The sequence below is a fragment of the Balaenoptera musculus genome, chromosome 5, assembly GCF_009873245.2.
Source record: "Balaenoptera musculus isolate JJ_BM4_2016_0621 chromosome 5, mBalMus1.pri.v3, whole genome shotgun sequence".
Classification (NCBI taxonomy): domain Eukaryota; kingdom Metazoa; phylum Chordata; class Mammalia; order Artiodactyla; family Balaenopteridae; genus Balaenoptera; species Balaenoptera musculus.
Genome location: NC_045789.1, coordinates 48601869 through 48626315, shown reverse-complemented (window position 1 = coordinate 48626315; position 24447 = coordinate 48601869). Strand labels below are relative to the sequence as shown.

Here is a 24447-nt window from a genome sequence, read left to right as displayed (position 1 = left end):
TGACCATTTCCTCTTTTCTGTTTCTGCAACTCTATTAATAGATTGTTGGACTTTCTGGATCCAGTTTGTCTTTTTATTCTGTTTTCTTGGAGGTTTTTTCAACTTCATCCTTAAATTGAATTTTTAATTTGTTACGTTTTAAATTTGTTCTCTGATTTTATTTTTAAGCATCCTTTTCTTGTTTCATAGAAATGGATTCTATCTCATAGGAGATATTAATTATAGTTTTTTGAGATTTTAAATGCATGTGGTCAAGTATTATTTTTAGTTAGAGGCCTACGCTTAATGTTTTAAAATGTTATCTCAAGAAAGTGTTACAAGACTATAATGCTGTCACTGATTTTTTTGGTGTCTAAGTTTTGCCGTTTAAAAGCAAAAAGCAAAAGAATATAACATTTTCTTCTTTTGAAAACAGGTTTTTTCCCTTGACTGACTTTCTCTAAATTCTCTCCCCCATCCCCATTCATTACAGACCATTAATACTGTATCAGAAGTTATTCGAGGCTGCCAAGTAAACCAAGACTACTTTGCTTCTGTAAATGCACCTTCAAACCCACCAAGGTAGGAAAAGGGAAATACTGAGATCCCACAGAGGAAGTAAAAACTTACTTTGGGATTTTAGGATATCTCATATACACATCTTATTCTTTTAAGAAGTTCAGTCATGTGTTTTGAAACAAATTATCTGACAAGATAAATATGTTGGTATTTTAAGAGTTTGTGGTCTTTGGAACTTATGTATTTGGGCTCAGGTATCACTTCCTAGCTATGTGCCTTAAGCAAACAGATCACTTCATTTCTCACAGCTGCAGTTATCTTTTCTGTGAAATGGAGATGAAAATAGTTACTCGCTTGTGTTCTGGCTATGGTTTTTCAGTCAATAAAAATGACTAGTTATTGATTTGTGTACCTGGATTGCAATGTTTCTTTTTGTTCTTTTCTTTTTAAATGCAACAGACCAGCCATTGTAGTACTTCTTATGTCCATGGTTAATGAAAGGCAGCCATTTGTATTGCGCTGTGCTGTTCTCTACTGTTTCCAGTGTTTCTTATATAAAAATCAGAAAGGACAAGGAGAAATTGTGTCAACACTTCTACCTTCCACTATTGATGGTAAATAATTTAATTCTTTTTTTTTTTTTAATATTTATTTGGTTGCACCAGGTCTTAGTTGCGGCAGGCGGGCTCCTTAGTTGCAGCATGCATGTGGGATCTAGTTCCCTGACCAGGGATCGAACCCAGGCCCCCTGCGCTGGGAGCACAGAGTCCTATCCACTGCACCGCCAGGGAAGTCCCGTAAATAATTTAATTCTAATTTCAGTTTTAAACTAAGTAATTGTCTTTTAAGCTTTTAATGGTAAAATATATCATAAGTGTGTAGTAGATATTTAAATGTAGAATATTAGAATGTAATAGAATATTTAAAATATTGCATTTCCTTGAATTTGTTTTAGAAATGTAGTTTTTAATTAAGGTAATAATTTCTGGAGTATTACCATCATCGGTTTGTTGCCTAAAGTATTCTAATATTTCTTTGTTCTGCAACTTTTCTTCCAAAGTACTTTTTTGTCATCTTTCCATTTGTTTTTGAAAAAACAGACTTTTGAAAGTGTTACTTAATACTACTAATTAACGAATTTTTAAGTAGCATTTCATACTATTTTTGTGTGTTTGGAAAGCAACATAATTAATTTTTGCCTTATTATCTGCCTGCCATCTTTGTAGCAACAGGTAATTCAGTCTCAGCTGGTCAGTTGTTATGCGGAGGTTTATTTTCTACTGATTCACTTTCAAACTGGTGTGCTGCTGTGGCCCTTGCCCATGCTTTGCAAGAAAATGCTACCCAGAAAGAACAATTGCTCAGGGTTCAACTTGCTACAAGTATTGGCAACCCTCCAGTTTCTTTATTGCAACAGTGCACCAACATCCTTTCACAGGTAAGGTAGCCAGCAAAACTTCTCTAAGTGGGGGGGGGAGGGGGAGGAAGTTTCACTTTGATGTCAGTGATACAGGGATTTAAGGATGTCCTTAGTAGATGTAGATGAAAAAGGAGAGAGGCAAGGACTGCTCATTAGCTCGTCACCAGAATCGGTTTTGTGGAGAGAAAGCAATAAATATTCTTACAAGAATGGTTTTGCCAAATTGTGAATAAGGTCTGCATCATGATGGGAGCACATGTTCTGGACAGAAAGGTGTTTTTTTTGGATTTGTTTTCTTTTTATATCATCCACACAATTCTTGCATGTCATTTTCTGTTTCTGCTTAATAGCTGAATTCGGGTCATTTGTGAGCGGGAATAGAATAGAGTGGTTCATAGCTGTGCACCTTGCTCTTTCTCTTCCCAGAGCAATTGATCTTCCTTTCAGAAAACAAAAATAAAATACCACTCCAATGCTTATATAGTTAAACAGTAAACCCCCTGATGTCTGTGAGCTCTCAAATCCTCAAAATGCCAAGGCATATAATTTACCTAGTAAGATGTAGGTAAACAACTTAAAATGTTTGCATTCCTTTAGACTCCTAATGAAAACAGCGAAAAGCTTCATTGAAATGTGGATGCTAATGCATTTAGGAATGTCCCTTACTATTATTGGATGATTTGCCCACATGTGCCAGCCTTGCTGTTAAACAATTCAGGTTCATGCTTTAGCAAAACTGTAAAGTCATAGACATTCAGAGTCACTCAAGGAGAGTAAAAATGTACATAAGTCTAAAATTGGTCTGTCCACTGGTATTATCCTATCCCTTCCCCCTGATATGCAGAGTCCTTCTTAATTTTTAATTTTGCCACACTTGTTGAATTGTTTTATTGTGACCTTTTAGAGAACATCAGTGCTATCCGTATGAAGTTATAAATGAAACCTTGAAAATTAACAGTACTGAAATGGGGAGTTGAACACTTCCTTTGTTGCTTAGAATAGGTCTACTTTGATTGAAAGCCTATTTTATCTTTATCATTTGTCTCTTAGTGATTTTTTAAAAGTACCCAAAGCATTCATATCCTTACTTATTTAATACTTGTCATTCTCTTGTTGCTGTGTGTGGAAACAGCTATTCATTTCTTTTTTTTTCTTAATTTTTTATTGGAGTATAGTTGATTTATAATGTTGTGTTAGTTTCACATGTACAGCAAAGTGAATCAGTTATACATGTATCCATTCTTTATTAGATTCTTCTCCCATATAGGTCATTACAGAGTATTGAGTAGAGTTCCCTGTGCTATACAGTAGGTCCTTATTAGTTATCTATTTTATATATAATCGTGTGTAACAGCTTTTCTTGAGCCAAACAAAAATTAACTGCCCAACAGTCATCACCACATACTTCACTGTAACATTGCAATTACAATTAATGCATAATGAGAAATCCTCAAGATAGTGGTGTGTTACCAGTCTAAGTAATGACAATGCTATAAAATTATCTGTTCTCCTCTAAAATGTATATACATTGTTATATAATAAAAGATTAGAACTATCCTGTCCCAAATTATTGGCCTGGGTTTCTAGAGACTGTATTTGAGGGATTTTTCTAGATTTACATTTTTCTAAAGCAGTAATATTTATGAATAATTTTTAATGTATAATTTGCAGGGTGATAAGATCGACAGACGGGTATGTATTACTTGTTGGGCTTAGGCATTTTCCTCCTACAGCAAGCCTTTTTCTTTGTCTTGGGTTTTGCTGATTGGTTTTTTTAACTGCTTGTTTGAAGTTGTATTCTACTCACACTTGTATGTGTCAGCAAGTTAATCTCTATCGTGGCTCTCCAGTTTTTCTCCGTGGGGTATTGTAGTGGTGTTATTAAGGACTATGGGAATGAGAATCTGAAGCTATACTTGTGCTTCCTCTGGGGATGCTTGCACTTTCTGGAATTCCTTGGTTTTGGGTTTTTTGGTGTGATTTTTCACCCAAGCTTGCTTCTTTATTTCCAATGAAACCATTTCAAAGGTAGTAAAATTTAGGATTAAGAATTTTGTCTTTAATCAGTATATGAAAGAATGTGATGACTTTTATATTACTTAGGTTATTGAAAATATACAATAGTAAGTATAATTTTGTAATTTGAAAGAGTTTAAATATCTTGAGTTATTCTGGATGTGACCCATATGCTACACTACCATTGGGGATTAGTTTTTGATGCGTGTTGGGGGAGAGTGTGATTTGTGTTTGGTTTTGATTTGTTTTCTGGAGTATTTGGCAAAAATGGCATGTACCTTAATTCCATATTTGGAATTTGTGTTCGTAATTTGTGTTCAATTATGCAGTGTGGATAGTAATAACTGAGGTCCTATTAGGAATTGTATCTTTGTGTATGAGCATGATTTAACACATGTTAATAACTCACACACAGACATATTTGGCAGCTTTAGCTGGCAGAATTTTTTATATTAGGTAAAGTACTTTGTAAGTATACGTGTCATTCATTTAAAAGGGAAATTTTTGGAGGTATAATTTATATACAGTAAAATGCACAGACCTTAAGTGTTCAATCTGATGAGTTTTGATGGTTGAATATACTTCTGTAACCACCACCCAAAACAAGATATAGAGCATAGTATTCAGAAACCCAAAAAGTTCCATCATGTCCCTTTCCTATTAATTACTCTGTCCTCAGAGGCCACCACTAAAAAGTGAATCTGATCATAATATCCTAGAACCTCATTTTAATACTTAAACACTGGAAGTTTAAACTGTTAGCTTTTCATATTTTTTAAATGAACAATGCAAAAATACTAAACTTGAAATCCACAGAGTAGGAGTATGAGGGATTTTTATTTAGAAAATATAATTGGGGCAACATAGTAGCTTGTTAAAGGTGATTCAGCTTCGTTTATTTTGTCTGTGGTTCTCTTCCATCCTGTAAAATCTTTGCTTTTGTCAGCGGTTCACAAACTCTAGGGGACTGAGAAGAGATAGGTACTTTTTCTTGACTTAAACCTGTAAACAAACATGCAAACAAATGTGTTTGTGTAACACATAAACAAAATGAATAGTTTTAGTCAGAAAGTGAGGTGTGGCATTCTTTTCCTTTTTTTTTTTGGCCGCGCTGCATGGCTTGTGAGATCTTAGTTCCCCAACCAGGGATCGAACCTGCGCCCCCTGCAGTGGAAGCGTGGAGTCCTAACCACTGGACTGCCAGGAAATTCCCAAGTGTGGCATTCTTTTAGCTGGTCTAGCTGTTTATATTGTAAGGAATCCATCAGAAAGTGAGAGAGCACTGAAATAGAATGTTTTGATAGCTTTTATTGCTCAATTTCTAATTTTACTTGTTTGGAGGGATAGAGCAGCTTGATCAGGGTTTTGTTGGATTTATATTATTATCAACATTTTATGATAGTATACTGGACAAATACTTTAACATTTTTGCACTCTCTAATAGTTTATTTTTCTTTTCATTTTGGAAAATTTCGAAAAATAGAAAGTAGAAAGAGAATAATGTCCCTTATTCTACTACCCAAAGGTAACTACTGGTAAAATTTCAGGCTTTTTTTTTCCCTATACTGTTTATTTACATAGCAGTGATCATACATTAGATTCTATTTTGTATTCTGCATTTTTTCTTACAAGTATTTTCCGTGTTATTAAACACTAAATCAACATCACTTTATATGGTTGCACAGTATATATTTCACTAAGTAGATATACCCTAAGTTAGTTAACCATTTGCACATTTAATTATCTCCCATTTTTCCCTGTTATAAATCATGGTTTGATGAACATCAGAATAACGTAGTCTGCACAAAAGACCATTATTACAAAGTCCTCACTTTGCACGTTTACAGTATGCATGGATTTCTGTTAATGCAGCAAAGCAAGGACTTGCCTGCATTTCACTGATGTTTAAAAAAAATTATCCCAGCAATTGTATCGTTTTTTTCTTTTCCCAGTTCAAACTTCCGCCATCTATTTTAAATTGGGGGCATTAGTTCTGCTTTTAATATGCTACTAGGTAGAGAGTCGTAGAGTCACAGAGTTAGAAATGATGGTAATAGTTTATAACATTTGTAGAGCACTCACTGTGTACCGTGCACTGTTCTCTAAGTTCTTTACATGTATTAACCCATTTATAATCCATGAGATAGGTATTAACTCTTACCCCTGTTTAAGGATGAGGAAGAGAAGTTAAGTAAGTTGCCTGAGGTTTCATGGCTGTTGAGTTTTAGAACCAGGATATGAATCCTGGTATCCTGGCTTCAGAACCTATCCTCTTAACCTCTTTGAGATCATTTAATCCAACCACCTCTGTTTACTAAATGAAGAAGTTGAGGCCCATGTAGCGTATTGAACTTGTCCTAAGTAAGGCTGTAGAAGATTTGGTTCTTCTAATTCCCAACCAAATGTCATTTTCACCGATACCATACTGCCACTCGTAGAATTAAAACTTTAGTCCTTTAAATTTGAAATGGGTAAATACATGGTTTAGAAATCAAAATGATACACGAAGTCTTGGCCCCAACCCTGTCCTAGTTCCCCGCCTCCTGTTACTCTTTTCTTCTACATCTGGAAGTGTTTTTTCTGTATATGCCCTGATCTGCACCTTGGTGTTTTGTTTTGTTTCACTTAATAGAATCTCGCACTTCTCCTTGCAAAGTAAAGTAAGATTGCGGTGTGCTAGGTGCTCTGTTCCGCCACAGCCTCCCAACGGTGTGTTGTCACACTTGTACTTTTGCCAGTCTGCTGATAGGTGGAAAATGTTATCTCAGTGAGTTTTAATTTATATTTTTCTTACTAAAAGGCTGAATAGTTTTCTATATATTAATGCATCATTTGAAGGTTTTTTCATTAAACTCTTTTATCATCTGCCCATTTTTCTATCGGGTTGTTAATCATTTCTTCTTTATAGGAACTCATATTAAGGAACTTAACCCTTGCCTGTGATAAGTTACAAATATATTTTTCCTGATAGGATCTTGGTGTTTTGTTTTGGATTTTTTTTTTTTTTTTTGGTATCAGACTTTTATTTTATCGCTTCTACATTTTAAGTCATACTTAGGCTTTCGCCACTTCAAGATGTTAAGGAATTTGCCAGTATTTCCATCTCATACTTTCTGGTTTCATTCTTGCATTTAAATCTTTGTTCTCTTTCTCTCTGAATCGTGTGAGATATGGATCCTCTGCTCTTTTAAACTGCTCTCTAGTTTTGCCAGCATCTTTGAAGTCTGTCTGTAACCACTGATAGTTATATTCTGTCTTTTTCACATACTAAATTTCCATTTGTAGCTGGATCATTTCTGGATTTTCCGTTCTCCTTGATTTCTGTCTGTTCATGAGGTAGTATCACCTCATTGCTCTCTTTCATTTTTTTACAGTTTCTCTAGTTATTCTTGCTTGTTTATTTTTCCATTTGAACTTGAAAACCAGGTTGTTTCGTTCCAGAAAAAAAAAAGAAAACCTGTTGATATTTTTATTTGGATCACATTAATTTTACAAATTAATGTAGAGTCAGTATCTTCATGATCTTGAGTCGTTCTCTCTAAGAACATGTGTCTTTCTGTTGATTGGTGTCTGCTTTTGTGCTCTTTAGAAGTGTTTTTAAACTTTCCTCATTTAGGTTTTATACGGTTTTCATTAGGCTCATTCCTGAGTACTTTATCTTCTTTTGTTGCTGTAGTCAACAGGGTGTTCCATTCTATCTTCTACCTGGTTCTAACTAGTTATGTTTGACTGTGCTCTTCTTAACCTTCAGTTAGATCCCAAAGGACCTACTTTTCAAAATTGAATCTAGTTCCATTTTTCTTTACTCAGACATCAGCCAGTGATTTGATAGAATGCCCTTGTATATACAATGTCAGTATATTTGGTACCTGCAAATGGTATTCCAGTAATAAATTTTTTATGTATAACCAGGGGAAATCAACAAAACATTCACATTTATAACTTGAGTAATTAGTTGTAAATTCTCTGGCACATAGTCAGTTGAGAATAACTGTATATTTTTAAACTTCAGTGTACTTGGGTAACATGAAAATATATTGTGGACAGTAATGATATAAAGGCAAGGAAAAAGTAAAAATAATGCCTTATGTAAAAACTAAATTCATGCTGATTAATGCTTACTTGGCAAATCATTTGAAGAGGTCTAATTTGAATTTGTTTAATTAATTATTAAATATACTTGAAAAAAGATTATGGAAAGGCCAAGATACTGACATCAAGATTCATGAAATTAGAACTGTCTGGCTGAGTGATAGAAATTTTTCAAAACACAGTAATGGTTACTTTAAATCCATTCCTTGTCTAGATTTTTGAATAATTGCATTTTGGATATTTTCTGAAATTACTCCCAGAGCGATGCATTACTGTGCTAATTTCCATTATTTTGTTTCAAGCAAGTTTTGTTTTTCTTAAACAAAAGTACAGGTTATGTAATATAATGTGGGCAATGGCAATATTTTGAGCTAAGAGAAAAGCTCATATAAGAGATACAAATGTGTTGTATTAAAATTTAGGAAACTGTAATGTTGATGGACATGCTAGTTTTCAGTATTGTTTAACATACTTGGCAGCAGTATAGTTAGTGGTTTGAGGCACTTAGCTAGTTTAAATAAACCTTTTTCTCCTTCATTAAGTTTGTGATTTCTCATTATTTGGCATTTCTCAGGGGGTTTGTAATATGGTTTATTTACTTTCTTGTTAGAGAAATATATTCGTTAATGAAATTTGACTAAATAATTCAGGAGATTATTTCTTTGTATTTTTCTTGATGTTTTTTGAAGGAGGTAGAATTTGTCCCCTTATGAGAAAATTGTTTTTAAAATTCCTGTTGAAACATCATAAATTTGCCAGCAAATTTATGTATTTGTAAAGTGTTTTAGGACTGATAAAATTTTTTAAGCATCCACATCATATATTTCTTCCTTAGCATATCAGATTTTCCATTAATAGTATTTTAGATAATCTGGTATATGCTTATGAGCGTGGATCAAGTCTAATTTCTGCTCTCTGTTTATTTTGGGAAGTGCAGCCCAGAGAGTACACAAGAATGCATTCTCTTGTTCAATTTTTAAAATCCAGATTCCTGACACATCTTTTATAAGATGTTAAATATCTTTTTATGCAGATGGGGAGGGATCTTAGGGCAACTTTAAGTCTGAAAAAAATAAAACAAGATTTCTGCCACCTTGTTTATTGCAGGGAAGCAAAATACAGACAAGAGTTGGATTACTAATGTTGCTTTGTACCTGGCTTAGCAACTGCCCCATTGCAGTAACACATTTTCTTCACAATTCAGCCAATGTTCCCTTTGTATCCTTTATGTTTTAGTAAGATACATGTAAGTATTTACCTTTTTTAATCTTTTCTATTTCTTCTTCTCAATTAGAGTTAGCTCCATGCCCCAAATATTTGAATCCTCTTTATCTATGTTGCAACTTTTTAAACTGTTAAGGTGACACCGATGCTTACTTAAGCTGTGTGTGTGTGTGTGTGTGTGTGTGTGTGTGTACATGTACCATTGTTTTATGTTTGCTCGGACTGTGTATAGAAATTTTTGTAGAAACTCTTACATGAAATACATGTCAAATTCAAATTGTAAAACAAAGTACTCTGGATATTATGAACCATTAGTTTTTCTTAACAAAGATTTCAGCTTACAGGACAAATTGCAGAAAATCTTGGAGAGGAAGAACAGTTGGTCCAAGGCTTATGTGCTCTTCTGTTGGGCATTTCGATTTACTTCAATGATAACTCACTTGAGAGCTATATGAAGTAAGTAAGGGGAAAATGCCAGGGGAAAATGACTTGCTAATGTCATCAAGAGATAATGATAAATTTTTTCTGCCAAAGTGTCATGTAGACCAAGCTTTTATGTTTTGTGATGACTTTTTTTTTTTAAGCATCTCAATATGCTTATCTCTGTAGAGAGAAACTAAAACAACTGATAGAGAAGAGGATTGGCAAAGAGAATTTCATAGAGAAACTAGGATTTATTAGCAAACATGAGTTGTATTCCAGAGCATCTCAGAAACCCCAGCCGAACTTCCCCAGTCCAGAATACATGATATTTGATCATGAGTTTACAAAGCTGGTAAAAGAACTTGAAGGTAAGACAACAAAGTTTATCTTGATATTCATTAGAAAGTAGTGCCTAGGATTATATTGTATATGTATATTCTGGAGACATGCAGGTTATATGATAAGCCTAAAAGTATTTTTTTTCCTAGCTCTTGGTCTGTGGCCCATTTAAGGACTTTTGGCATTCAGTAAGATTGGAAAGATGATTTCTTATCTCTCATGCAGTTAGGCCATATGTTTTTACTGACTAAGTCTTAATAATAAAACAGTATTTTAAATAAGTCTTCTTTTACAGGTGTGATAACCAAGGCTATTTATAAGTCCAGTGAAGAAGATAAAAAAGAAGAAGAGGTGAAGAAAACACTAGAGCAGCATGACAGTATTGTGACTCACTACAAAAATATGATTCGAGAGCAAGTACGTACTGATAAATCGTATACAACCTCTGTTATACTAAAAGTATAGATACTTCTCTACTTTAGGGAGGAATTTCTCTCGGCATTTCCAAATGCAAGAGGATACACAAAGTAAAACTCATCGTTTTCCTAAATAATTCAAAAGCATCCGAGTATTCAACAAACTGAGAGCTTAGTATGTGCTAAGCAAGTCTAGTGGTAAAGGTAATCGAAAGTATGTGGCAGCATTGAGAGGCACCTAATTTAGCTAGGTAGGAGCAGGAGCTTGGAGAATACAGAGAAGCTGAGTCCTAAAAGGATAACTATGAGTAAGCTAGGCAGAAGCAGAGAGAGGGACGAGAGGTGTTACTGGCATGGACACAGAACACTCGTTGGCTGTATGAAGGAGAATTTGAGAGGCAAGGCTAGAGGGAGGGAGCCCAAGGAGGAGGTGGTGGTAGTGGGTGGAAGTTGGGAAACTGACAGTTGACGATGATGATAGCGGCTGCTGTTTTGTGTACTTTGTTCTAGGTGCTCACCGAATACCGTTAAACGCCATCTCATTTACTTTTCACAACATCCCTACAAAGTAGCTGACATCTGCAGTTCAGAATAAATGAGGAATCAGAGAGTTAGAGAATTTAAACTTGTCCAAGGTCACTCAGTGCTTGGTGGAACAGAATTCAAATACATGTGTGTTACTGGGACTCTAAAGCTCACACTGTGTGGTGTAGAGGGGACGGTCCTGAGAAATGTGGAAACCAAAGAAGATAAAACTGACAGGACTTGGTAGTGATCGGACGTGGGGACGAGGGGGTAGAAAGGGTCAGATACGATCCTTAGATCTCTGTCTTGCGCACCTGAATAGATGACATTAAATTAGATAGAACAAGAGGGAGCTGATTTACTAGAGTGCGTCATGATGCGTTAAGTTGAAACTACATTTTCAAAATCATCAGCTGACATTTTCTTTGCAGGATACCGATGAACCCCACACTTGCGTAGTGAACCCCACACTTGCGTAGTGTTGAGCACCTTAAACCTTCCATTACATTCCTTCGGGATGTTTCTTGATTTTCTTCTCTCATTTAATTCCTCACTGTGGTATATATACCGTTATTGGAATGGAATCCTAGAAAGTGCTGCAGAATTATGGTGTTAAAATTCCAGAGTCATGAAAACAGTACACGGGGGCATCTCATGTGGGGCAGGCTGCTACCGCTTCCCTGCCCTGCCCTCCACCCCCTGCTGGTTGTGACCGCTTGAGGCAGGTGTGGCTAGTAAGAGCTTTTGTGTAGAGCCTTCTAAATGAGAGCTGCCTATGTGTTCTTCTCTTCCCCACAATCTGTATTGTTGAGAATGAAATTCTCAGAAAGAATAAAAATATACTAGTGGTGTATTTAGCGTTCAGTCTGAGCTTTTCAGTTTATAAGCACATTAGTAAATTAGAATCATCTTTGAATGATCCAAATTTGAATCATTACACTACCCATGGTTATTAGGATTTTTCGTCTGTCTTAGTACAAATTTGGAGTCATTTCCAGATGGTAAAATGTAATTTTTAGAGCAATGGGAAATAAATACTTGGAATGTGATATTATAGCCTGCACTTGGAGCTGATAAATATGGTTGATTTGGAAGAAGAAAAGAGTGATTTGACACAATTACTATAATCACTTTTCTTTAGAAATGTTAATTTTAAATATTCTCATCACTTAGAATGCCATTTGGCAATTAGGCAACAAACATCGAGAGCTGTAAAATGTTTATATAAACTTTGAATTACATTTGATAATGCATCCTAAGGAAATTCTCCAAAATTCAGGAGAACAGTTATATGGACTAAAATATTTATTGTAATGATATTATCATTTAGAAAAATGGAGAGCAACCTCAATGTTGCTTTTGAGTATAAATTACATTGCATCTACTGATTAATATTGGGAAATTTTGATTGAATAGTAAGCAAATTAAAGGTTACAAAATGTATGTGGACGGATTATGACAAGTTTAAAAAACCTGGGTTGGAAAGAATTAGAAGAAAATGAAGGCATAGATTAAATTCTAACTAGTTACACTAGGGTGATAAGAGATGAAACCTCTTTTTTTAAGAATTCTAAATGTCCTGCTATATGATTGTCTTTTAATGTTAAAAGTAACAGAGGTACATACATATATATACATATACTAAGCTTCTTAAATAATTTGGTATAAATATCTTAAATAGTTTGATGGACTATAAAATGAAGTTTTTAAAACTGACCTCCCCCCACCCCCAAACCAAAATTACAGTGAGATTGCAGACTGTGCCATATAATGGGGCCTTGAAATCTTACAGTTCTGCTGCATGTTAATTGGCCTTGGTGCATATATTAATGTGTTATTGCTTAATTATTGAATGCTTTTGGAAATATTGAGTAGTTTAACATCCTCACCCAAAATAATCTCTAAGTTTTAATTTGTTCATCCTCTTAATGCTAACTACTCTGAATTTAAAACACTTCAATTATGTTTTGGTTCACAGGATCTGCAACTTGAGGAATTGAAGCAGCAGATTTCTACGTTAAAATGTCAAAACGAACAGCTCCAGACAGCAGTCACACAGCAAGTATCTCAGATTCAGCAACACAAGGATCAGTATAATCTGCTTAAAGTACAGCTAGGTAAGTGTAGCTAGCCATTCCTGCTGTAGTGTCCCCAGGAGCTGGACAAAGTCAGACAGATTATTCTTGTGGACTAGTCTTTCTGTAACCTTAAATTAATCACTGTGACAAACATGTAAGTCAGAGTTTGAAGTCCAAGCTCTCTGCTCTGTGTTTGATTATCTGATCCATTGATTCTCAACCTTAGCTACCTATACATTAAGATCCCCTGAGATTTTTATTTTTTTAATACCAATACTGAAACCCCACTGAGGTTTCTAATTTAATTAGTTGGGGGTTGGGTCCAGGCATCAGTGATTATTAATTTCAAGCTCCTCAGGTGATTCTAATGTCTAGCCAGTTGAGCCAGCCAGTTGACTGGTCTAACCTTTCCATTTTCTTATCTGCAAAACGGAGCTGATAGTAGCACCTGTGTCATCTGATAATTAAATGAAATAATATATATAAAATTCTAGTTCAGTGCCTGGCACATGCTAGGTGCTCAAATGCTTGTAAATAGTCTCATTCTATACTGCTTATGATTGGAATGCTAGCTACTTAGAAATATAGTTAATTTTATTTATATGAAGGTGACCAAAATTTTCAGAAGAAAATATCTTTTACTTCCTCTATTTATGACAATAATTTGTCAGTTCTTTTAGTCCATATAGAAAGCTATTCCTTTGTGAAGTTTTTAAAAAAATATTTATTTGGCCGCACCGGGTCTTAGTTGCTGCATGTGGGATCTTTAGCTGTGGCATGCGAACTCTTAGTTGTGACATGTGGGATCTAGTTCCCTGACCAGGAGTCGAACCTGGCCCCCCTGCAATGGGAGCGCAGGGTATTAGCCCCTGGACCACCAGGGAAGTGCCCTGTGAAGAATTTTTAAAGGATTTTATTTTTCCTTATATTAATTGACAGAATTGGAATTTCAACTACTGTAATTCTTTTTTTTTTTAAACATCTTTATTGGAGTATAACTGCTTTACAATGGTGTATTAGTTTCTGCTTTATAACAAAGTGAATCAGTTATACATATACATATATCCCCATATCTCTTCCCTCTTGTGTCTCCCTCCCTCCCACCCTCCCTATCCCACCCCTCTAGGTGGTCACAAAGCACTGAGCTGATCTCCCTGTGCTATGCGGCTGCTTCCCTCTAGCTATCTATTTTACATTTGGTAGTGTATATACGTCCATGCCACTCTCTTACTTTGTCCCAGTTTACCCTTCCCCCTCCCCGTGTCCTCAAGTCCATTCTCTAGTAGGTCTGTGTCTTTATTCCCATCTTGCCCCTAGGTTCTTCATGACCTTTTTTAGATTCCATATATATGTGTTAGCATATGGTATTTGTTTTTCTTTTTCTGACTTACTTCACTCTGTATGACAGACTCTAGGTCCATTCACCTCACTACAAATAACTCAATTTTGTTTCTTTTTATGGCTGAGTAATATTCCATTGTATATATGTGCCACATCTTCTTCATCCATTCATCTGTTGATGGACACTTAGGTTGCTTCCATGTCCTGGTTATTGTAAATAGAGCTGCAGTGAACATTTTGGTACATGACTCTTTTTGAATTATGGTTTTCTCAGTGTATATGCCCAGTAGTGGGATTGCTGGGTCGTATGGTAGTTCTATTTTTAGTTTTTTAAGGAACCTCCATACTGTTCTCCATAGTGGCTGTATCAATTTACATTCCCACCAACAGTGTAATAGGTAAACTACTGTAATTCTTAATCTTAGATCACTAAACCATGCAGTTTAGTCTTAAGACTATGCTATTTTTCTTCCCAGAAACCCTGAAAATATCAGTTCATTATTTTTATCAATACACTATTTTTCGGAACTTCCCTGGCGGTCCAGTGGTTAAGACTCCATGCTCCCAACGTAGGGGGCATTGGGATCCCTGGTCAGGGAACTAAAATCCTACATGCCGCACCTACGGCGTGGCTGGAAAACAAAACAAAACAAAACAAAACACTATTTTGCAAAGATGAAATGTGCTTACAAAAATCCTACCAAAGTAATTATTAAGGAAAGTATGTATTTATTTTATACTTGAATCGTCAATTCAAAAAATGAAAAGTTTCATGCTAGCTTTTCAAATTTTATGCCTGTCTAATAGGAAAAGACAATCAGCATCAAGTTTCTTACAGTGATGGGGCTCAGATGAATGGTATTCAGCCAGAAGAAGTTGGTAGGTTGCGAGAAGAGATAGAAGAATTAAAAAGTAATCAGGAACTTTTACAAAGCCAACTGGCTGAAAAGGACTCTTTCATTGAAAATTTGGTAAGTGAATGTTGACATTTTTTAAACAGGAAGTCAAGAATAATTCTTATTATCCAGCTTGTTTATTTTTCTGGATCCCTTAAGCTACAGTATCATATTAAGGTTTTAGAATATGAGCTCTGGTGTCAGACTGTCTAAAGCTTCAGTGCTTCCTAGCTAACTGAATTTGAGCAACTTAGTTAACCTCTTTAAACTTGTCTCCTGAGCTATAAAACGGTGGTGGTGATATCTGTCTCATTGCTGTGAGAATTAAATGAGATGCTCTGTTAAAAGCTCTTTCACTGATTTTTTTTTAAAGGTAGATTTTATTAATTTCTTTAAAAATCTCTATTTTTTTACTTTCGGCTACGTTGGGTCTTCGTTGCTGTGCGTGGGCTTTCTCTGGTTGCGGCGAGCAGGGGCTACTCTTCACTGTGGTGCGCAGGCTTCTCATTGCAGTGGCTTCTCTTGTTGCAGAGCACAGGCTCTAGGCGCATGGGCTTCAGTAGTTGTGGCACACGGGCTCAGTAGTTGTGGCTTGTGGACTTTAGAGTGCAGGATCAGTAGTTGTGGCACACGGGCTTAGTTGCTCCACGGCATGTGGGATCTTCCTGGACCAGGGCTCAAACCCATGTCCCCTGCATTGGCAGGCAGATTCTTAACCATTGTGCCACCAGAGAAGCCCTGTATAAGGTTCTTTTAATACATGGAAATCACTCAGTAAGTACCTGCTTTTATGCTCTTTCTTCGTATGACCTCAGTTAAGTGCCTAGATTTAATAAATTACTTGGTATGAGTATAAATTTATTAGCTATGGAAAATTTGTAGACAATATGTGCTATGTTGAAATGTTATTTTGGGTATAAAATTTAAAATGTCAAGGTGAAATTTTTTGGTAAACGTATACCAGACATAGCTTATATGTGTACAGTTTTGGTTTTTTTCTGTCTCTTTAAACTGAATTTATTTCATAGTTTATTTCTGTGCTCTTTGTAGAAATCGTCCCAACCATCACCTGGCACAAATGAACAGTCTTCAGCAACAGCTTCAGCAAGAGATTCTGAACAAATTGCAGAATTAAAACAGGTCATTTTTCAGCTTGATCCAAGCTCTGTTTTGTCTTGTTTTAATTATAATAGCATAACAGCACTGCAGTTCCATTAATCTAGAACTGCTTTGTCAGGTGTAAGCAAAATTTGATAGTGAAGACAGCCATTTGAAAATCCAGAAACTGTTTTAATTATATGGTAATGGTATTTTGCTTTATATTGTGTTTTTATTTTTCAGTGATGTTCTTTTTAACAGATCTCAGCATCTTACCCAGATTATTTATAGATTATCAGTAAACTAACAAGGAAACTTTAAATATATTTATAAGCCACAAATATGAAGATATAAAGTCTTATGCCTAATTTTCATGATAACTGGTTGATTAAATGTATTGGGCATTTAAGTCATTCTATCCAGAAAAATGTTGGTTTTTAGAATTGGAAAAGGGAAAAACAGGAAGTAAACTTGTGTATATCTCAATTAGATGACTCTAGCTAAAAAGCAAAATAAACTTTTTCTGCTATAGTAATTTATATTGTTTAGAAAAGCAAATAAGCCTTTTCTTCCTTCCATCCTCCCTTCCTTCCTTCCTTTCTTATAAAAGGCATATATGTTTCTTTAAAAAAAAAAAGTGATACTAAAGAAAGAAGTGAACAGCCTGGCCAAGCTAGGACTAACTTCCTTCTCCCTCCAGTAGCCAGCTGGTCCTCACCCACTGACATGTCTGATCTGATGGGAATGACCAGACAGAGAGAAACAAAATGTCTTATTTTGATAGTGTCTTTGTACCCCAGAGTAGATTCTACAATCTACTTAAATTATATTATTTAAAAATAATAATAATAATTTGTCATTAACAATTTACAACTCTCCAATATGTGTCCATAATGTTTCATTCTTGTGAGGAAGAGTAATATCTATTTTGATTTAATTAATTCTAGAACTATATTAAAATTAAAGGGAATTAAGTTATTAATATATACCCTTAGTTTGTAAATCCCAAGTAAAAATTTTTACTTTTTGTGTTTCCCAAAGATATATTTTAAATTTTATTTATTTATTTATTTATTTGGTTGCGCCAGGTCTTAGTGTGGCACGCGGGCTCCTTCGTTGCGGCACATGGGCTCCTTAGTTGTGACACGCGGGCTCCTTAGTTGCAGCATGCATATGGGATCTAGTTCCCTGACCAGGGATCAAACCTGGGCCCCCTGCATTGGGATCGCAGAGTCTTACCCACTGCACCAGCAGGGAAGTGCCCCAAAGATATATTTTAAATGACAGTTTTGTTTTTTATAATATGTAGTAAAATATGGTATAAAAAGAAGACCAAAAAGGTTCATAATTTCCATGTTTACATGACTCATTTTGATAACCGAAAAAAAGCAATCAAAGAAAAGGCGTGTATGTACATGATAGAAAGTTTTAAGAGAATAAAAAAGCTTTTTACATGACAGCATCCCTCTACTTACCACAATATCTCCAGACACTGCCAGATATCTTGGGGGAAGATAGGCCCTAGTGGAAAACCACTGTTACGATTGCTTTATTTTCCTGTACTTTTTCTGGGGGGGAGGGAGAGAGCAAGAAGTTTGGAAATTTCAACATCTATAATACATAAACTTTCAATTAATTCTGCCACTTTCACTACAGTACCTTTTTTTTTTTTTGGCCACACTGTGTGGCATGCAGGATCTTAGTTCCCCAACCAGAGCTCGAACCTGTGCCCCCCTGCATTGGGAGCGTGGAGTCTTAACCACTGGACTGCTAGGGCAGTCTAATGCTTTCATCTATGTTTGGTGGCCCCCTAGTCTAAAACCATCCTATTTTGCCCTTTTCAAATAATATACCTTTAATCTTCCACCAGGAGAAAAGGAAAAGTTACCTGATGCATGAGATTAGGACAGGGATTTGGTGGTCTATTCCTAAGCCGGCTTTCAACCAACCCTGCTGTTTTTGACTCCATTTTTACTCACACTTTCCAAAACATCCCAGGCCCTTTGGTAGTTATGCATTGTAAGTCAGGTAGCAGCATGGCTTTCTAAAAGGTCAGCCTACGTTTCAGCTCTCTCACATGTGCTGAGTCAGTTGCCACTGTCGTTTGCTTTCTGAAATTCCCCAATTTATTGCTCTTTTCTCTTCTCTTACTCTCTCTGTCCTTGTGGGTTTCTCCCTCCTGCCCACCCTTCCTCTGTCCCTCTCTCCCTACCTCCTTCCCACCTTCCTTTCTCTTTCCCTTCCTCCCTCCCTTTATTATTTTTTACATTGGATCTCACAAGGAAGCAGAGGTGAACATGTTTAATCTACACGTTTAATTCTCCATCTTGAACCCACCAAGTTCAACAATAGTTCTTCCACTTAAATTTTAAAACTTGGAAGTTGTGATTTTAGAGAGAAGGGCCAAGAAAGGAAATAATTTTTTATTTCTTGCTGTAAATAGACATTTCCTTGATGAAATTAATGCTATTTAATGTTACAACTTAAGTATTTTTGTCTCTTAGGAACTGGCAACATTGAAGTCTCAGTTAAACTCACAGTCTTCGGAGATCACCAAACTACAGACAGAAAAGCAAGAGCTGTTACAGAAAACAGAAGCATTTGTAAGTTAATTATTGTTTTGTTCTCAAAGGTAGTAAACACAAGGTTGAAAGGTTATTTATCAGCCACTATGGAAAAGAAGCAGATTTGTCAGATAGCACCTTCCATTCAGGTTATCCATTAGCCAGAGTTCCAGTCACATAGGCTTCTTGGCCATGAGGACAGCCATATTATAGTCAGACTCACCAGGTCAGTTTAATCAGTTACTTATGGTTCATTTTCTTGGTATTTTATATTTCACCCCATCTTTGTCTCCTTCAGTCTAACCTGGCAGGTTTTCTGCTGGTATAAAATTGTCAGAAACCTTGTTGGTGACCCATGCAGTTCACAGGGTTCCAAGCCATCAAGCAGGGTCCTCCTGGATCCCTCCTGGGGAACCACGTCTCTATTCCAGCTTCTACAGAGATGGTTGATTGTGTCCACGTGTCACACGAGTAACCGCCTCACAAATGGCTGTCCAGCCACACCCTTGATGTTTCACTAGAACGTGCTTTGTCATTTATTGCAATAGGGATAGGCTGAGAGTCTTCTGAATCTTCAAGCTCTGATTCCCTTTTCTTAACAGCTCCTCCTTCAGTTGACCTCTGTCCTCTCACATTTCACTGTAAGCGGCAAGGAGAGACCAGCCACACCTTCAGTGCTTTGGCTAGAGGTTTCCTCAGCTCAGTAGTTCATCACTCGCAAGTTCTGCTTTTCACAACACTCGAACACAATCCAGCTAAGTTCTTTGCCACATTATATATAACAAAGATCACCTTTCCTCCACTTTCCAATAGCATGTTCCTCATCTCTGAGAGCTCACCAAAACCTGGAACATCCATACTTCTACCAACATTCTGTTCATAATGATATATGTTTTCTCTAAGACCATAGAAGCTTTCTCTATAGAAAGCTTTATGAGCCCTTACTGGAATCACCTTTAATGTCCATATTTCCATCAACAGTCTCTTCAAGCTAATTTAGGCTTTGTCTAACATGAACCTCAAAATTCTTTTAGCCTCTGCCAGTTCCAAAGCCCCTTCCACAGCTTGAGGTATTTGCTTACCCCAGCCTTCCTCATACTCTGATGAGAGCTGATGCCACGCCACTCCTGACTCAGCCTCCTGCTCCACTGAAGGGGCGACTTATCTATGCAGGGAAAGCACTTTATTGTGGGTAAATACATGAAGAATTAGACTTTCTGTTATTGGAAAGAAAATTTCCAAATAGCTAGGAAATTAAATCATCTTTGGAATCTCGTTTTGATTGTAACTGTAAAGAAACATCTTTTTTTCCAATTTCTACTTTCAGGCAAAATCAGTTCCTGTACCAGGAGAGAGTGAAACTGTAATAGCTACAAAAACTACTGATGTAGAAGGAAGACTATCCGCATTATTACAAGAAACTAAAGAATTAAAGGTTGGTTTTGGTGAAACTTTTATTCATTGCATATTATATGAAATGAACTCCGGAAATTTGATTTTATTTCACTTAATTTCTCAAATTCTTAGATTTATGAAGAAAGTTAATGGAGTGTAATTTTATCTCACAATACGTCCATTCCTATTTGGATGGCTAAAGGTGGCACAAGTGAAGGGTTTTTGTTTTGTTTTGTTTGTTTTGGCTGTGTTGGGCTTCGTTGCTGCGCGCAGGCTTTCTCTAGTTGCAGTGAGCGGGGGCTGGTCTTCGTTGCAGTGCACAGGCTTCTCATTGCGGTGGCTTCTCTTGTTGCGGAGCACGGGCTCTAGGCACATGGGCTTCAGTAGTTGCAGCACACGGGCTCAGTAGTTGTGGTTTGCAGGCTATAGAGCTCAGGCTCAGTAGTTGTGGCACACTGGCTTAGTTGCTCCGCGGCATGTGGGATCTTCCCAGACTAGGGATCAAACCCGTGTCCCCTGCATTGGCAGGCAGATTCTTAACCACTGTGCCACCAGGGAAGTCCCACAAATGAAAACTTTTAAATGCCATTTCAAATAGTGGTATTAAATATATAAAATAAGAATGTATATGAATGTACTTTGAAAGTAAAAACAGATTTTAGTACGAGTAAAAGATAGTTAAGTTTGCTTATCAATCTTTAATCACAGTAAGAAACGAGGAGTATAGATTTGGCTAATACACAAGCCACCTGTAGGTTTTCCATAGGCTGAGGAACATAGGCATATTAAATCCTGCCAGCCTTTTGTGTGACAGAGAAATCAAAATAGATAACATGAAGAAAGTAATGAGGTAACAGTAATAAAAATAAAAGGTAGGAATTAAAACATGGAAAAAGGAAGATAATATATGATTTTGCCTTTTGGATTGTGGTCAAATTATTTTATTTTTAAACCATTGATTTTACTTGAAGCTATTTTTCTTTTCCATTTAATTGTATGTGTGAAGTTGGATAGAATTTTATTTTTAAACTTGAATTCTAATTCTGATGGCTAACCAGGCTTCTGCTATAAAATGTTTTGTGTCTTTCTTTATTCCTCTGATTATCTGAAATGGTAGGATTTTTTTGAGGAATAGGTAATTAATACTATTTTTGGTTCTTAAACTCTATTTTTCACAGTAACCATCTTTGATGTATAGCCTAACATAAATTCTCATGTTACTAGATGAGTGTGTGTGTGTGTGTGTGTGTGTGTGTGTGTGTGTGTTTTAAACCTCCTGTTCCCCCAACCCCTAACCCCAAATTCTTCAGGCTAGACAAGCGCAGCAATTTATCAAAGAAGGAACATATTTGTTAAAACCCTAGGAGAGTGAATACTAATTTTAGATTAGTGATTTTCACCTTTCTTTTCCTAGAATGAAATTAAAGCTCTGTCTGAGGAAAGAACTGCTATTAAAGAGCAGCTGGATTCGTCTAACAGTACCATTGCCATTTTACAAAATGAGAAAAACAAGCTTGAGGTGGACATTGCAGACTCTAAAAAAGAACAAGATGATCTCTTGGTGCTGTTGGCTGATCAGGATCAGAAAATATTTTCATTAAAGAATAAACTCAAGGAACTTGGTCATCCAGTAAGATTGCAGTGTTTCCAAAAATGATTTATATTGTGTTTCTTTATGATGTATTTTTAAATATTGTACTGTGACATGGGAATGTTGTGCCTATATATCGATACTACAGGCAGAGATCTGTAGGTACGTGAACGTGGTATCATCTGCACTGCTCTTATGGTATTCAGTGAATTGACTTAAGACACAGGTTAGATGCAGTTTCCAGCGTTTGTTAACTGTTCTCTTTGGGGTTCTGAGCCTAGAAAGTGAATTGATTTGATTGCTCCTGTGGTCACAAGACTCTCGCTATCCAAATGTGTCGTCCTCTTTTGCCGTGTTGATTCAGGTTTGTGTGTAGAGAGGTGTAGCCATCTGGCAGCAAGTTAACCTGTGTATCTCGTCTCATGTTAAAGATGACAGGGAGCCTCAAACATTAAATCAAGGAAATCAGATGGCCTGTAATGTACTTTAATTTCTGGAGTAAAGAATTTATCAACAGAGTAGATATCATTATGTGTTGAATGTGAAGTGAGCAGATCCTCAATGTTAAATGTATATTTTCCCTTTAGGTTGAAGAAGAGGATGAACTTGAATCCGGAGACCAAGATGATGAGGATGATGAAGATGAAGATGACGGCAAGGAACAGGGTCATATCTAGCGTTACAATCTCTAGGAATGATAGGGGTTACATTGTAACTTTGAAGACGGAGTCTTAAGACAGTGCTTTGGTTTGCCTCCACGGAAAGTAAAGATTTAGAAACCAAGTGGCAGACATTCACTAATAAAACTATTGATGTATTTTTAAAATGAAGCCGCCACCCATGTTGATAATCCTGTTATTCTAACTTTATGTAGAACACACATCTTTTATCGAACTGAACTATCCCAAAATATAATTTGCAAAGAGCTTCAGACACCAAAAATATAATATTTTCAGGCATGAGGTGGCAATGCTCTTTGCCTTTTAGTTCATTGGTTATATAAGTTCTGTATTTGTCTGCTATTTTTACTTTTCAGAATTTGTGACTTTAAATACTAACATGATTGATTTAATGTGTGTTGGAATCATTGTTTCTAAATTCAGTATTGGAGTTCTTAGCTGATGATTTCCTTTTAAAGGAATGGATTTACTTAAAGGCAAGATAGCATTATTCTGGGGGATAATATATCATCAGCCCTCCATCCAATGTGACTCCTAAGATGAGTAGATTAGGACAGTTTAGAATGAGTGCCTTGACACTTGATATGGCTGCATTCTGTACCTCAGTGAAGAAGAAGGATATTAGCGCACAGTGAAGAGGATGGTGTTTCTGAGAAACTTCTGCAACAGTGTATCAGCATGTGTTTGGTTTTGGTTTTATTTTTAAGCTAAACATTAAAACAAATTACAAGTTAACAGCTCATACAGCTCAGAATTAGTATTATTGTTTGATTATTATAAAACATATTATGTTCCTAGTTTTAAAAAGATCCAAACTATGGTTTATATAATTTATTGGCATTTTTGCTGAATAGGTTTAAGTCAGATAATAGATTTTTAAAAAACAATGAAGCAATGTGTCAAAATTTAATGTTTTCGTAATAAAAATAGATATTATGTTCACTTAATCCCTGGTCATGGTTCCCTTTTTTAGATTCTGAGAGTAGTAGTCTTTGTACAAGATGAGGCAGAAGGAAGGGTGAGAGGAGTCCTTCTCTTACTAAAAGGACTTTGCTAACTGCGTGATAACAGCAATCTTATCATTTAAAGCTAATAATAAGGATTCCATAAGATTGGAGAGGGCTAATTGGAGCAAAAGCAGAAGTTGGAGAAGGGTTTGGATGTTTCTAAATTGAGCATTGGAGTTCTTTCTTCACAGTGATTTCTATTTAAAGAAGTAGGCTTTCTTAAAGGCAAGACAGCAAGAGTTGGGGCATTATGTATATCATCTGCCTTCTGGCTTCAGGAATAATTTGAGCAGTCCATTAAGGGGCACAGATTTTGAAAGAAGTATCTTCACATGTCTCGAAAGGGGAGATGGCTGTGTGTTACAGAGCACCCGTGAATACTGCAGTGCGCCCCTGCCTAATCCCACCGCTGCCACGCCATCCTGAGATGGCATCTGCCGTCAGAGAACCACATGATTATTACCGGACCAGCTCAGACCGTGTGAAGTTTTCCTAAACTTGACACCACGTAGTGAACATTTCAGGCGAATGTTACAAGGATAAGGAAAAATGTGTCAGGAGTAAGAATAATACTTCCAGAAATAATGGAATACCAAAGATCTTCAGAAAGAAACATCTGCAAAATCAGTGATAGTTTGCCAAAGTTCAGTCACTCAGGCTGGCTTGGAGTAGAGAAGACACAAGAAGGCCTCGAAGCTGCACGGTCCAGCCTGGAGCCCAAACGGACACCTTCCTAACATAGCTATAGTTTTTTTGGGTTTTGTTTGTCTGTCTGTCTGTCTTTGCCTGGATTGCTTCCGGAGCCTCCTAAACTGGTCTCTGCGCCTCCAGCTGGTTGCTGCCT

The 24447-nt window shown here is 36.3% G+C and overlaps 1 protein-coding gene across 5 annotated transcripts in view; it reads left to right on the top strand.

Annotated features, from left to right (window-relative positions):
* Nucleotides 1–23543, top strand: part of USO1 (USO1 vesicle transport factor) — an 89018-nt gene extending 65475 nt beyond the window's left edge. For 2 of the 5 annotated variants that reach the window (XM_036852443.1, XM_036852446.1), the window contains 15 exons: nucleotides 473–561; nucleotides 958–1112; nucleotides 1725–1936; nucleotides 3590–3610; nucleotides 9134–9244; nucleotides 9588–9706; nucleotides 9860–10041; nucleotides 10308–10429; nucleotides 12932–13070; nucleotides 15180–15343; nucleotides 16319–16408; nucleotides 18871–18969; nucleotides 20258–20365; nucleotides 21740–21955; nucleotides 22504–23073. In XM_036852443.1, coding sequence (XP_036708338.1) covers nucleotides 473–561; nucleotides 958–1112; nucleotides 1725–1936; nucleotides 3590–3610; nucleotides 9134–9244; nucleotides 9588–9706; nucleotides 9860–10041; nucleotides 10308–10429; nucleotides 12932–13070; nucleotides 15180–15343; nucleotides 16319–16408; nucleotides 18871–18969; nucleotides 20258–20365; nucleotides 21740–21955; nucleotides 22504–22593 — 1917 coding nt within the window. In that variant the 3' untranslated portion in view covers nucleotides 22594–23073. Of the gene's footprint in view, nucleotides 1–472; nucleotides 562–957; nucleotides 1113–1724; nucleotides 1937–3589; nucleotides 3611–9133; nucleotides 9245–9587; nucleotides 9707–9859; nucleotides 10042–10307; nucleotides 10430–12931; nucleotides 13071–15179; nucleotides 15344–16318; nucleotides 16409–18870; nucleotides 18970–20257; nucleotides 20366–21739; nucleotides 21956–22503 lie in introns of all 5 variants that reach the window. The other 3 variants (XM_036852442.1, XM_036852445.1, XM_036852444.1) reach the window with 3 other exon arrangements.
* The last annotated feature ends 904 nt before the right edge of the window (nucleotides 23544–24447 follow it).